The 16,007-nt window shown below is 34.2% G+C and overlaps 1 protein-coding gene across 6 annotated transcripts in view; it reads left to right on the top strand.

The window, feature by feature from the left end:
- Positions 1-16,007, top strand: part of CCDC91 (coiled-coil domain containing 91) — a 120,304-nt gene that overhangs the window by 59,191 nt on the left and 45,106 nt on the right. For all 6 annotated transcript variants that reach the window (XM_062615570.1, XM_062615566.1, XM_062615564.1 and 3 more), the window contains exons 7-8: positions 5,271-5,348; positions 14,560-14,667. In XM_062615570.1, coding sequence (XP_062471554.1) covers positions 5,271-5,348; positions 14,560-14,667 — 186 coding nt within the window. The remainder of the gene's footprint in view (positions 1-5,270; positions 5,349-14,559; positions 14,668-16,007) is intronic.

The following is a 16,007-nucleotide window of genomic DNA, read 5'->3' as shown; positions in this document are numbered from 1 at the left end:
TAGCTTATGGATGAGAGGAATGCAGTGGACATTGTGTATCTTGACATCAATCTGGTGAAAAGAAGGCTTAGGGGGAATGTAATAGCAAAAGTTCAATGCCTACAGAATTGCCAGAAAAATAGAGCTAGACGAGCTCTGCAAAGATGCCTTGAAGGAGGACAAGTGGAAATGGTGATAAATTGAAACATGGGAAGTTACAGTTTAGCATAAGGAAAAAAGTACTTTTGGGATGAAGTTAAGCATTGGGATGTTTTAGCCACTGAGGTTATGAAATCCCCATCCTTGGAGGTTTTCAGGGTCTGACTGGACAAGAATCTGAGCAATCTGGTCTGAATTCACTGTTGACCTTGATTTCAGCAGGAGGTTCAACTAGGATGACCTCCAGCGGTCTCTTCCAACCAGAATGATTGTGTGATTTTTTTTGTGATTTAATACTTTGGTCATAAACTGAGAAAAAAAATAGCCCACTCCCAGTCACTAAAGTCACAACTCAAATCCAGAGGATACTCCCCAGGCTGAATTATTTGGAATATTTCACTACAATCTGGCCTACCTCACTGCCAGCAAAAAGACTTTAGCAATCAAGGGCAGGGCCAGGAATGCCTGAACCAAAAATGATTAATGCAATATTTCAAATGTTAAACTAATCAGAATATCAGTTCCTGTAACCTTAAATCACTGTTGTATGGAATATAACATTTTTGGTGGTTTGAAATATATCTGTCTATGTTCTGTGTGAGGTTTTACAGTAAGCAAAATGTAGTCATTCAGAGTGTGGAATGGCATGACTACTTTCCTAAGATACACAACAGGAAGTGAGAAGGACTTCTTATAAAATCTGTGTATCTGTGATTTGGGAAGCTTTTTCTGAACTGTGGGAGATGCTTCCTTCTAGGAATTTTCTTGGAAATTCCTAGAATTCCTTCTTGTAATTTTTCTGAGACTTCAAACTTTTTCCTTCAGAAACTGTAGTAGTTCTGTTGTGTCTTAAAATAAGGGAGAAGTTAGTTCTCCTGCTTTCTCATTGTGCTTTTTTGTTGTCTCTGACAAAGGTGTAGCTTGTATCTCTTTGATTGTTTTTTGTTTGGTTTGAGGTTTTTTTGTCTGTGTGGGGTTTTTGTGCAGGTTTTTTGTTTGTTTGTTTGGATTTGAGTTAATTTTTTCCTACATGTTTAGATTATTTATTAGTCAGGTGAGTAAAACAAATAACCAACAACTTAATCTGGAAGCTCACAATTCAGTAGCAGTTCTTTGGATGCAAGGATAATGTTGGAGTAGGTTGCAGATGCAGTTTGTGTGCTGAGTTGGGCAATACAGTCTAACTAACAAGTGTTTGTTTCTCTTGAAAAAAAGTCAAGAGAAGCTCGGTTTTGTCCCTTTACATTCTGCAGGTCAGTTTCCTATCTAAAAAAGAAGAAAAACTTTCCTTGTGTAGTTTTTTCATGCATGTTTCTATGTAGTAATATAGTAAAGTAGAGTAATACATAAATACTAATATATTTTTAAATATGTCATATATAACATTGTTTTGGGTACTATAAGTGGCTTCAGTATCAGCTGTTGATGACAGCTGGCAACCCTTTCCAAGTTAATATTCTGTTCTTTATGAACAGTGATGGAATTTAAATTTAGACTGATGCTCTTGAGATAAAAGACCTAAGGATGTCTTAAAGAACAGAAGAATTCATTTCGTGCTTACTGTGTTGTATAACAAAAGCATTTTCTTTTGTCAGCTTCATTGGGATTGTTCTCCTGTTTGCTCTTTCTTCTTTGCTTTCTCTTGCTATAATGTCCCATCATTAAGATTATGTGGGCAAGTAGGTAAACATCAGTAGCAAGAGATGGTTGTAGCTCTATCCTAAAGAAGTAACTATTTACATCATGATTTAAAACCCTGAAGGCAGTCAGAAAAGGCTTTCAGTACCAAATGTACTGTGGTATTTACCATAATACAGTTTTGATAGCAAAATATATATTAATACCAAGAACTCTTACTATTAAGAGATTGTTCTGCATGTGTGTTAGGTCTTGGTTTTTGTGCTTAATATTCTCATCAGTGGAGAGTTTCTACTCAGTGGAGAGGTTTTGTTCTTCACACAATATTAATGTCTTAAACACGACAGGCTGGAGATCCATGTTATACACTGCAAATACTTGAAGAGTTTAGTTATGTGTGGTATAGGAGCTATGTTTCTTTTTCTTTCTTTCATTTTTTTTTTTTTTATGTGTGTGTGTAGGCTCTTCTAGACTATTTCCTTAACATAGTTTTTCACATTTAATCAGTCATAAAGTCTCCCAGCAGACTGGTCCATTCACACTCACTCAGCTCTGCATCAGCTCAGTTCTGACTCTGCAGGAAATGTCCTCATCACTATATTAGGAAGCTGCTGTCCTGGGTTCAGCTGTAATTGCTATTTTTCTCCTTCTTAATAGCCGGTGCAGGGCTGTTTTCAACTTTAGTCTGAGAATGGTGCTGATAGCACACCAATGTGGCTCATGAAAATTTTTTCGCTATCTCACTTTGTACTTCACTTTTATTGTCTATTCCAGCAATGTCATTTACTTGTATAAAATAAATTATAATACCTCCTTGATTCCTATGGAAAGCTTAAGATATCCAGACATCATGTTGTTTTGGTTATATAGGGAAATCTGAAATCTTTCTTTCCTTCCTTCCTCTAAAAATATTTGTCCATATCTTTCAGTTCTCAGCTGTATCTTCCACTAGGATATTGGTTATATGACCACAATGAAAATACTTACATTCCTATAGACCTGGATGCACTCCAGTGTCTTAGTGTTTTGGAGAGCTCACATTCCTGTTTCACGAAAATAGAAATAGTGACCAATCTGTATTTTATATACAATAGCACACTCTAGTGTGTATATTAATTAGCCATTATGGACTGGTTCTCATCATGTTTAACTTAAATTTTCAGTCTTTTAGTTCTGTTGTATTCAGTGAATCTATTTTTTCTTTATACTTTGGTTTATTGGAGGAGATATGTTTCCTCAAATGAGAAATTACCAGTTTCTTAACAGAATCATTTTGATACTGTTATTATTTTTTTTTTTAATGTTTCTTTGAAAGAAAGAGCTGATAATTTTTGTAGCAAGGAAAATCTTGATGTAATGGAAGAATTGAGTCCAATATAAAGAGTCTTAATGCTGTAATTATATACAGCAAATGTGTGTAAAATGGATTTGAAATTTGTCTTCTAATTGAGTTGCCTGCAGGGAATTACAATTTGCCTTTTTGCATTAGTACAGAAACGAGTACGTCACTCTCTAAGGTGTCAGCTCACACTTGCGGCTAATTCTGAAGATATCACAGCCTTAGAGAAGATAGGCAGCCAGCATCAACTCAGATAACTAGCTTCCATATTATGTATAGTACGAGACTCTTAACTCTGTCACAGAAACATTTGTACAGCTTTGTGTTAACTTACTATCTTATTAGCATTTTTTTCCTGACTTTTTTTTTTTTTTAAGCCTGGTTTATGAATAGTAATGCAAAATGTAAGAAGCAAATAATATCAGTTGACCCCAAAATACGAGTGAGAGATTGAGTTCTGGTGAGGGTCCAGAGAAGGGCAGTGAATCTGGTGAAGGGCCTGGAGCACAAGTCTGATGAGGAACGGCTGACGGAACTGGGATTGTTTAGTCTGGAGAAGAGAAGGCTCAGGGGGGACCTTTTCGCTCTCTACAAGTACCTTAAGGAGGATGGAGCGAGGAGGTGGCTGACCTCTTCTCCCAAGTAACAAATGATAGGACAAGAGGTAATGGCCCCAAGCTACATCAGGGGAGGCTTAGACTGGGTATTAGGAACAATTTCTTCACAGAGAGGGTAATCAGATATTGGAAAAGGCTGCCCAGGGCAGTGGTGGAATCACTGTCCCTGGAAGTGTTCAAACCCTGTGTGGACAAGGCCCTTAGTGACATGGTTTAGTGATAGTCTTGGCAGTCCTGGGGTAACGGTTGGACTTGATGACCTTAATGTTTTTTTCCAACCTAGTTGATTCTACTATCCTATCATTCTATGAATCTTGCAGGGCTTCACAAAAAAAAAAAAAATCAGTTCTAATCAAGAACTCATATTTAGGCCAATGATATGAAGTTTTTATAGCTATCGTTTCAAACCATTTTTCTAAGCCCTTTCAGGAGAAAGGAACTGAATGGCAGAGCAGAAACCACTAATCAAATATAGAGTTACAGACAGATTAATTTATTTTTAATGGTATTGCATTACCTTCCGTAATTAAAGTGAACATGATTTGTTAGACACTAGGTTTTTCTTGTTCAAATATACAGATCTTGGAAAATATAGAATTGTATTAATTAATTTTTAACTTGAATGCCATCCAAAAAGCAATAAGTATGTAGTGAAAGCTCTGTATGATTTTTGCCCTGTAGTCACTGCAAGCTAATGTTTGTGATGAATGCCCTTCTGCTTTCTGCAGCAGTTTTCCAAGGTGATTTAAAGCACCCATGACCTGTTGTACTAGTTTGTCTAAGAACAAATCCCTGAAGCAAAGAGTGAGGGAGGAGGGAAAGTTTTTCATCTTCTTACTAACTGGTAATTTGAAAAAGTGGTGCTATTTGTTGATAAGTCTGAAATGCTGATGAGAATCTAATGAGTTGTTCAAATTGCAGACTTACATAGTAAACCACAGGAAAGCAGTTTTAAGAAAAGGCAAATTATTAGAATATTCCGGTCCATGTTATTTTTAGACAATACTGTGAATTAAATAAAAAGTAAACAGAGCTGTATTTGAAAATGTATTCAGGATGTCTCGTACAAGAATACTTTCCTGGGACCCTTAAGGATAAAAAATAAATCAAAAAGATTTAAAAGCTATGTAATGAGTAGGAGAAGGGTGTGCTCTTCTGAGGAAAATGAGTCTGATTCTAGTAATTTTCAACATTTTTGTTAATATAAGCAGTAAAAAATGTTTATGAGGAGAGTGATTCGGAGCTCCTGCCATCCACAGTTACCAAGAAACCAGAAAAATCAGAGTAACAAAGAAAATTTCAAAAAAAAAAAAAATGAGGACCATTTAGAATTATCTGGGCACTAATCAAGTAAAAGGAATAAAACAAGTTTAATACTAGGGCCATCTTGAATTGAACATATATGTAATATCTAAAGAGCCAAGAGCATATCTTCATGGAAAATACAAAAAATTATGAAAATAATTGGTTTTTACTCTCCTTATTAAAGTTATGTCAGGTGTCTATGTTGTATATAATCTTTCCATGTTTTTGTACAGGAAAAGCATAAGCAGGAATTAGAAGACATGAGAAAAGCTGGACATGAAGCCTTGGGTGTTATTGTTGAAGAATTCAAGGTAAATCAGTTGCTGAGATTATGAAGTTTCCAAATAGTATCATTGTAATAGTTTATAACAATTAGGCACTACAGGCAGTCTTCTTTAGGAGTTAAGACTGTGTTAAACTAATAATATCATTTATATGCAGAAGTGACTTCCATTTTCAATAGAATTTGTAAGTAGTGTCTAATTAATCCCCAAATTACCTCAAGTGTGGAAATTCACCTAAGTAATTCTACTGAATTGTTTAAAAGGCATAGAAAGGAGAATATTACAATGAATACAGTCCTATTTTGCATTCCTTGGGTTTTAATAAAATGAACTGATGCAGATTATTCCCATCAAATGGATTGGACATGGCCCAAATTAGTATCTCTTGCAGTCATGACTGTTGGAATTGTGACTAATCCTCTCTGATACCAGCCAGTTATAATTGAGTGATGCCACTCCAGGGAAAGTTGTATGTAGCATGACTGAATATAAAGCTTAACATTGTTTTTTTAACAATAGCTGTGTAAAAATATACACCATTGATCATACGCCCCAGAAAATAATTCCCAGAATCCCTCAAGCCCCAAATCCTCTAAACTAGTTATTGAGACTCTGGGTTGAACAATAATGGAAAAGAGTTGACTACTTGCCTTTTCTGTATTCTCAGCAAAGATGTCTTCCTACCTTGTGAAAGTGCCTTTCTTTTGGCATACAAAGGAAAAAGAAAGTTACCATTTTTTCAGTTCTGTCTACAAGCTTGCCAAGTTTGTAGCCAGAAGCTCACATTTTTCTTACATTCAGTGCTAATTATTACGCCTTGCAGGCTTACTACAGCAGATTTTTTTTTTCTCTTTTTTTTTTTTTTTTTTTCGTCTGTGCTTAAAATGGGTTACATTTTCTGATAATCACTGTCTGGTATTTGGGAGGAATTATTTGCTATACAAGGGACACACTGATCTTCCATTAGTTATCCCTGGCAGACGAGGTACTCACGTTTAAGACCAAACCCTCTCAATTCCTACCCTTGTTGCGACACGTCTTTTTTAAAATGGCAACAGTGTCAAAAATGGAGCTTACACGAGAAGTCAGATACTGAATGATTTAATTTCAAGGATCTGAATATACCAAATGCCTTAGAATTATTGCAGTTGTCTTTGGAATATTAGCTTGCCAAATGTGCTGGGAAATCCATTAACTGAGACCATTAGACAGTTTGTAGCACAAGCCCTCAAAAACCTTAGCTGTTTTTAAGCATCTCACATTCTTATCTTTCTTTCAACAAATAAACCATCTACAACACAGTCATGAAATTCACATTAAAAAACATGGTAAAGCAAATCAAAAATCAACTTAGTGTTTGGTGTAGGCCAAGTTTCCCTTCTCATGTTTACTTAATTTGGTTTAATTTCTGTCTTTCATGTTGTTATTTTTTTAAACTTTTATCCCTGGTAATTAACTACAGTAAAGTAAATGTAGAGCTTGGAAATTGTACTAGTGGGATCCTGTCATATTGGAAGATATTTACCACAAGCAACATAAGAATTTTTCCTCTGCTTGTTTAATCAAGCTTTTGTTCTGAAATTTTCATAGTTCTGTAAACAGACAAGTTAAGATTTTTAATCTATTTTGTTTATATTTCTCACCACATAAAATATCCTCTAATGTACCTTTAAAGAATATGAGGTTACAGGCAGGTGTGTTTATTCGATGGTATTTATTTACTTAGATTATTTTATGCAATTATTAGTCTTCTAAAAGAGAGCTTACATGAATCAGATGTGTTTCCTTTTATGGAAATTAACTTCAAGATGCAGAGTCCTTTCCAGCTCTTCGTACAGTGAGAGTTTTGTCTATCACTTTTCAGTGTTAGGTGGCTGGGTTTTTTCAGCTTTCCAGAATATAAAAAGATATATTTGCAAAATACAGAATACGTGGGAGCTTTCAGATTGTCTTTCAAAAGTATTTGTATCAATAGCAGACCTGTGAACTGAAAGGTTACCCTCCAATAAACAAAGCAAAAATTTAAGAGATATCATTACAAAATAAGTTAGTCTAGAATCAGAGTATCTTTTTTTAGACATAGTTTATCCCTGGTGAAGAGGGAAAGCTCTTGAAATGTGGCAAGTTCTCAGCTCTTTAAAACATCAGCTTAGGCTGTTAAGTCTCCAAGTTGACAATACCAGCTCAGAAAGGCCTGACACAAGAATAAAAGGATAAATTCAAAAGTTGTTGCAAGGGCTTCTATTTCGTTGCTGACTTTTATACTTGTCCATGTGTGAGTTGCACAGGAATTCAATCAGGCCTTGAGAATAATACAATATTGGGTTTCGTCATGAAGAGGTGATGGCTGGAAAAGGAGAGATTCCTTGTCATTTTTACAGTATGGGAGTACTCATGCAACAATGATGCCACTATAAAAATCTTTATATGGAATCCTGATAAAATCAAGATCTTTAATCAAGACAATCAAGTCTTAATCTTCTGAAGATCTGGCTATCAAAAATATTGTATTATTGATTAAAACATCTTGTTTTCTTAAAAGTAATTGTAAAAATTACTAGATATTTCTCCGTCCCTTTTCAGTTAGGATTTCTTTTCATATGTGTTTCGCACTATAAAACAATAAATATGGTGTGAAATATTGTAATAACTGAAAGGCTTGAAAAATAAGTAATTTAAACTCACATGCCAATAAAACTGAGATATGTAGATAAACTGAGCATAGTGTTTGAACTGTAAGCTGTTCATCATTACTGGTAAACCAGAAGATGTTGAAAATGAAACTGAAGTTGTTATGCCACTTTGCAAAAACCACCTTGCCCTATTCTTGCATTGGATTCAAATGTATTTTATGTTATGTCTTTGAAATACTGGTATAAAATTCAGTTCACACTCTAAAGAGGACAGTTAGTGAAACCATAAAGTTCCTTCATGCCTTGATGCACATCAAAATGTGTTGACCTTTTGTAAAGAATAACTTGAGAGAATATTTTTCCACAGGAAATACTTTCTAACTTAATATGTAAAATATCACAACATGAGCTCTGTTGTAAGCTTTGGTCGCATGGTATGACTGTCAGTGGAAACAATTCAGGAAATTCAGCTCAACCAAAAAACATATATATTCCATAGCATGTAAATGCACACATTTTAATTTTCTGGAGGTTTACCTGAAAATAGCCCTTTCATGAAAATATGCAGTATTTTGGGCTAAAGTGGTTAAGTTGGATTCTGTTGAAAAAGATATTTTCAAAAATCTTTTAAATAGTTTTATTTATATAGTATGTGTACTAGCTAATAACTGAGTTATAACATAACCAGTCAAATAGAATATTTTACTGAGGTGGTGTACCTTTTCCAAGGGTCAGGAAAGAGTTTTGATGGTGTCTTCTGCTCTGTTTTATCCTTCAACAATTGTTTAATTATATTTTGCCCATAAAGTTGTAGAAATTAATGGTGGAGACAGGATGCTGAATTAGACGAATCATTGTCTAATACTATGAAACATAGAAATTCTTATGTAAAGTTGCTGAAATTAATGGTATTTAGTATGATTATATGTTTGAAATAGTACAGTAGTTTTACTCTTCACTAGGTAACTATTTTTGAGGATGACTCCTTCTGGCCATTCTGACTTACCAATTTTGAAGTAAAGAAGGTGTTTGGTGTAAATACATTTTGTATTTGGTTACTTAAGCAAATAATGGTACTTGAGCGGGGCAAAGAAACCAGTGAGGATATTCTTTTGGACCAAGGACTTTGATGCAGTGCTTTTGAATAACGTTATAAACTGGAGTGCATCAGCCCATACATCATGATGTATCATGATGCGTGTTTCATACTGATGTTTCAAGTGAGTTTGTATAACATTTTCAAACAGTGCTACAAACCTAAAAGTCTGGGCTTTGCACAGATTGGAATTGCTTTTATACTGGTTTTCAGGAGAGATGAGAGGAGATGATAAATCCTGCCCTATCTCTTGCCTCCCCCCACCCCCCATTTGTTTGGGGTTTTTTTTCCTTACTAGTTTTTTCCTCCTATTAAAAATGTGAGTTGAGAGAAAGAGATTTGGCAATTTGACACTGTTAGTGAATTGGATTAATTTGGGAGTAACAGTCTATAATTTCAATTTGTAATTCAAGAAGACTTCTCATAAATTCTAGCTTTTGGCCATACAATAATTATTGTTTTGGGCAAGCAGCTGTGCCAGTAGAATAAAGACCCTAGGGCTGGGCAAATAGGCTTGCATTAGAAATGGACTGGAGTTTCAGTCTCTAGTCTTTATTCAGTGATGCAGTTCTCTAGTGTTTCTACCATACATGTATTGTGCTGTCAATTACATTCCAGGACTACTTAATTCTTTGACCATTGCTAAAGCATATACTAGGGTAATTAAGATGTGTATTCCCTTAAAGACACACCAAGGTGATTATGGATAAAGTTAGTAATATGATTTTTCTATCTGGTTTCAACTCAGGGTCTTCCAAAATTATTTTCATGTTTGAAACTTAAAGATGTTAGCTCTTTATTTAAACTCAAACAGGGGTTTAGATTGATTTATTTAGTTAAGTTTTATAACCCATCATATCCGAAATGGATATGAAGACACTTTACAGAGAATGTTCTTGAGGGGTTTCATTCTCTTTGTTCTGTCAGAAGCCACCAAGCTTTGGTTAGTGAAGGAAAAGCAGGATTAATTCCCTAATGGATTTTTTGGGTAAGGAGAGAAATCAGAAAAGAGGGAAGAAGCAGGATTTCTTGAATAGTTTGAAATGTTTCTAGTAGTTTATACTTTAGAGTAAGACTTGTTTTGCTGTCATTGTCATCCTGCAAGTCGTATTATTTGGAGCAACCACACTTTATAGAATTACTGTTAAATGTGAACATGCATGTTACTCCTTAGCTTTCCTGTGAACAACGTGAATTTGTTCTTTAAAAATCTTTCCAAAGTTGTTCCTGCATATGTTTCCAGAAACAATGAGCAGAAAACAAAAGACAGTTCGGCAATGGACTATAATGTGAATGTGCATTTGGAATATTAATTATTTCCAAGTAGCAAAATAGCAAGTAGAAGTTAGAATTTCACCCAAGTGAATTCTAGTGTTTAAACTACCTTATCACAGAATTAAACCATATAGTGTACAGTAACCAGAATGTGTTCTGCCTCCCCTCTACCTCCAAGGATCTACAAGGTTCTAGCGCATTCTACAGTTATGCTATTATTTTGTTATTTATTGCACTGTAATGGCTGCTTTACTAACAGGAATCAATAGATACGGGTGTTAGAGTAAGAACTACAATCAACAAATCTTTGAAAGTTTAGAACTTGGAAAAATTTGGCTTTACCTCTAGGGGTTCAAGAGCTATTGCCCTATTCTCTTGGAAAGGAAAATCATAACTGAGGAAGTGTGCAGACTCCTTATTTTTGTGAAATTCCACTGGTTTTAGTCTTGATAACAGGACCATATATGATTTCTTTCATTTGTTTTTGAAAGGAAGAAAATACAACTATACATCAGACTGGAATGTCTCTGATACCTGGCAGGTTTTGTAAACGGAACAAAGGTTTGCTATTCCATATCTCACTCTGGTAGCTTCTTGTCACTTCTTTGAGTCATCTTAAGTTCCTATACTGAAACTGAGAATACCAAGCTAGATTAGTTGTTAAAATATGAGGTATTTTATTCCTGGACCATAACAATGTTCTCAGTGCTACTTTTTATTACCATGTTCTTTTATAAGCCAGAACAGCTAGCTATAGATTCAAGTCCAAGGCTGAAACCTTGACCAACTTTCAGCTTTGATTAGCTAAGAAGATATGCCAAGTTGAAAATGAATTGTAACTGAACCAAATATAGTAAAATAGTGTCAGTGTAGACATTAATTCTTGGTTTTCTCAGTTAATGGGATTTTAGCCAGTTTAGTAATGGCTAAAGTGGAATATGAAATGTGAGGTAGAAGGAAATGTTAAAAGACCATGTATATCTATGTTTTTCTTATCACTTGAAGCTGTGGTGATACTTTTTGTTTTCTTTTCAGGAATCAGAGGAAAGATGTTACTGTTGTTATTTATTATACCTAAATATACTTTGATCATTTAGTACATAAACTTTGTAAATTCTGGAGTTTTTTTATTAGTGGAAGGGCATCAGTTCAATTGATGATGTGCTTGTGATCGTAACTATGGTTATACAGCTGCTGTTGTGGCTGCAGTTTGTTCTTATATTCATGCATGGCTTTGTACTGGTATTTTAAGCAAACTGCTTTAAGTAGTTTATCTAAAGTACCACATTTCTTTAAACTGTTCCTTCATACAGTGACTTACATAAGAAGTTTGGAGGCAGAGTTTTGAAAGCTGAGGAAATTACAAATGGGAAAAGAAGATCTAGCAACTGCCTGAAAAGAGGACTGTTTATTTGGCTCTACTGAAGACCTAAAAGGCGACCTCACTTTTGGTTAAAGGCAGATGTAGTTTGGGCTTGTGAAGTGTGTTATGCTGAAGAAGGAGAGGAAGAATTAAAAAACAAAAAAAGGGGTGGGGGAAAAAGCCATGAAGCAATAAGGACTAGTTGCTAAATGTAAAGAAATTCCAAAAATCTGAATCCACCAATTCCTTTGTGACAATAACAAGTATAGTCTCAGGCAACAAATATGATAGGGGTGTAGAAACAGATCTACAAGACTGACACCTCTTGACGTCACAGTCCTGAAACTGGCTGTTGGGTACAGGGTGAGCCTTTCTAGCCTGTTTCAAGGAACTTCATAGCACACTATATGAAAGAAGAAATTAATTACCAATAGCACTCATATTGAAATCCTACCCTATGAACTTCATGCAACAGATGCCATAGACTACATTCTGCTATAAACTTACTTGAAATGATTCAGTGAGCTATTAAAACAAGACTGCTTCAAAAATGCCAGCTTGATATTAGGTCAGTGGCTACAGATTTATGGAACATCAGCCCACCAAGATAATTGTGTAATTAATTAAGGAAGAAAGTGGTGTTTCAGCAGTGATAAGCAGTTACCCAGAGTAGCAATTAGTCAAAAGACTTTTAGTGTCATTGTACTGAAGGAAGTATGTAACTAAAAGTTTGAGATGCCTATCATCAAGTAGCTAAAAGTATGTTTTAGTTTAGAAACTTAGTTAATTAGTAAATTAGGGGTTTAATTAGTAATTCAAATAGTTGGATATCTTAAAATTTGCAAACACTTTGAATGAATATTATGCATCTCTGCTGTATTTACCCCATCAAGAAATCTTAAATGGTAGCTGTGATCAAAGAAAGTGACCTCATTTTTTAACTCCATGGGTGTTTATCTTTTATTTTTTTTAACAGTCTTGTAAAGACATTGTTTTATGACATCTTCATGTTCATATTTGATTTTTATAGTCATCTGGAGCCAGGCATACGTAGGATACCCACAGTGAATGTAGTAATGTTCTGGGCAACAACTGCATGTTAGATATGAAATAAAAGGAAATTGTCAAGTTTGGCTTCTATTTTATTTTTTAAATTGTCTTACTTCAGGTGATTTATTAAATATAATTTTCAATAGCAAGAAGCTGTCTGAGAAAAAGCATTGCAACTCAGCGACCATTCTGTTATTGTTTTCCCTATGATCAGAATTAGATTTTTTTTTTTTTCCAGTTATATGAAAAAAATTATTGCCACAATAGTTTAAGCAGAAAAACCTGCCATACCTCAAACATAATTTTTGACAATGATGTTTGGCAATTCTAATTTGTACACAGTAGGATTTAGCATATGAAGTTTCACATACAGAAGTTATACTTCTCTGAGTGTTTGTTTTTGTTTTTTTTATTTCCTGAATTTATATCAATAAAATAACTAAATGTAATTGAGAAGAAATTGGCTTTTTTGAAAATAAACTTATGGCAAGCTATATTCTCTGCAAACACCAGTAAATGTATTTTTACTCTTCGATTAAAATGTGTTAAGCACCATCTTTTACCTTTTAAATCTCTGAACGTGTGCTGAAAACCACTACCATACTATAGCATTACTGAAGAACACTGATTTAGCTTAAGAAGCTAGTTTGTGGAAAATTTGGAAATGTAGTTCAAAAATTGTCAGAAGATGTAAAAAACAAAATAAAACACTTTTTCTTTGCTTTCTTTGGTGTTTTAGGTTTGGTTCTTTTTTTTAAGTATTCAACATTTATTAAACGTGTGTTATGTTCGATAAAGTAAATATATCTCTAAAATAAAGATTGTTTGAAAGATGGATTTTTTCTTTGTTTTTATTTGGGCCAAAGGTCTGTTTTTTATAAAACGTATCTGTTTTAACTTACATAGTGATTTCAACTACTTCACTATTTTGATTACTAGTTAAAAATAGTTTGCTACATTGTGTATGAATAGCCCAATGAATATTTGGAAAGTGACATAAATATTTTATAATATTAGGGAAAAAGACTTGCATGTCATTAAGTTAAGTAAATCCTGCATTAAAATACCGTCATTGTTTAAGGAAGCCTGAGTGTAATTTCTCAAACAGTAATTTATTTTTTCACATATCTTGAATTTTTTTTATTTCTCTTTTTGCCTCCAGATGCTGGAAATTCGTCAGAGTTCAGTCAGGTGCATGTGAATGCACACACATGTGCATGCACGTGTGCTCACATGCAGGGAGTTGCTAATTTTATCATCTTTCATCTTTTTGTTACTGTCTCAGTACTTTGACTTTCCACACTTTGACTTCCAACGCTTCATATTTAAGTGTGAACTTCCTGGGGGAGCATTCTTCTATGTTTTAAATTACTCAAAATTTCCATCTGCTTTTACTTGACTTGTGGTTGTGAAGATCATGCTTGGCCCATGGGATCTTACACTGTGCCGAGAGGATGTGGAGTTTTGTCAGCCAGGGAAATATGTCTGACTTTTTTTTTTTCCTTCAGCAGCTTTCATACACTTCTCTTCTTGTGTGGTCCCACTAAACTGGGTATATTTAAGAGAAATACTCTCCTTCTCTATCTTCTGTGTGCTGCTCTCTTTTAAGCAGACTGTGTGTAAGAGATCTGAGATCCAAAAAATTTTAATCCTGACTGAAAACAAGGTACTGTTACATAGAAAGGTACTTTAATAGTTGCACATTCCAATTTTATAACAGCATTCCACATTCTGGTTTTACAAAAGTATTAGCAGATCTGCAGTTACCAATAAACATCCCAGTCGTATCTTTGTTGAGTATTTTATGCTTTCTTATTGCAGGCGCTGCTACAGTCTACAGTTCAACAGCAAGAAGCAGCTATTGAAAAACAGTATATTCTAGCAATTGAAAAACATTCACACAAATGTGAAGAACTTCTTAATACTCAGGTATGGATGTGCACATACAAAAATCTGTGATTTTCTTTTAGTTTCAACTCTTTTCTGTATGAAAAAGTATTAACATATATGATCACCAAAGAAAATAATCTTTCACCTTGTGCCCTCAGCATAACAGTAAACACAAATATTTAAAAATGCAAAATAAATAATGACTCTTCATCTGTTGGGATCAAAGGTGGTTTTGAACATTTAAACCTCCTTAAAAACAGATTCAAGAAGAGCATAACACTGAGAAAAAAGGCTCAGAGCAGTGCTTACTTCTTTAACAGCTACCATTTTATGCAGTCTTGGAGAAAATATGAGATTATTTTTTAATTTCATAGTTAAATGCAGGATTTGATTTATTGGGATTTGAAAAAAGTTTGGTCCAAATTTTTTGATGATTCTTAGGTGTTAGACACAAACATCTGTTGCCCAGTCCTATTATATCATAGAAATTTGATGCAAAAATAAAAAAACTATGAGGAATTACATAATATTCAGAAATATATACATGAATAGGTCTATATTGGCTCATTTAACATAATTTGAGTCAAAGCACACTGTATAGCAAATATTTGGAATTGCATCAATTACTGATGAATATCTGAACAGTGTAAACCTGTTTTGTTACTGAATATATCTTGGTTTGAGTTAAGTACAGCTATTGAATCAAAATAATAAAGAACAATAGTATATAAATTAAAAAAAAGCTAATTTGCTAGTGGCATCCTGTTGTGTACACTCACTGCAATCAACAGTATAAACAGTTACCTTTTATACTGTTAACAACAGTTCTACTAAAAATACAAAGGATTATAGGTTATTTAATTTTCTTGGGGTATATTAGCCCTAAATACATCAAAAGTCCACACCATTTCCAGCAGTGTGTTTTATGACCATTTCACTGTTCTGACCATATCAATTAACACTTAGTGCAAACATATATTAAATATATAAGCATCTGTATAAACAGTATGAAGGAAAGATGTAATAGTTCGGAGAAATCAACCCTTGAATGAAAACTACAGTTATTTAATGCTTTCCATAAAGCTCTGCCCAAAAAGCAAATAAGAATGGATTTTGAGAAAATATTTTGTGTTTCTGAAATGAACATAGTGTTTACTGACTTGATATCATTTTCTGAATGTTGAAAGGAGTGAACCTCCTAAATATGGAAGCGTTATAGGATGATGTTTTGACGGTGTGCTTACAGATTGAGCAAAAATATTGCTCCCACGTTCTATTACATTTGAATTGCAAACCAAAAGTTTGTGATAGAAATGTGAAAAGCATGTTTAAGAGGTTCAGATTTACCTAGGGGAAGCACAACAATGCAAGGTACTACC

The sequence above is a fragment of the Pezoporus occidentalis genome, unplaced genomic scaffold (assembly GCF_034315485.1).
Source record: "Pezoporus occidentalis ecotype Australia unplaced genomic scaffold, CSIRO_AGI_Poc_V1 ctg182, whole genome shotgun sequence".
Lineage (NCBI taxonomy): Eukaryota > Metazoa > Chordata > Aves > Psittaciformes > Psittacidae > Pezoporus > Pezoporus occidentalis.
Note: the sequence above shows the minus strand (reverse complement) of the source record. Positions and strands in the feature narration are given on the sequence as shown.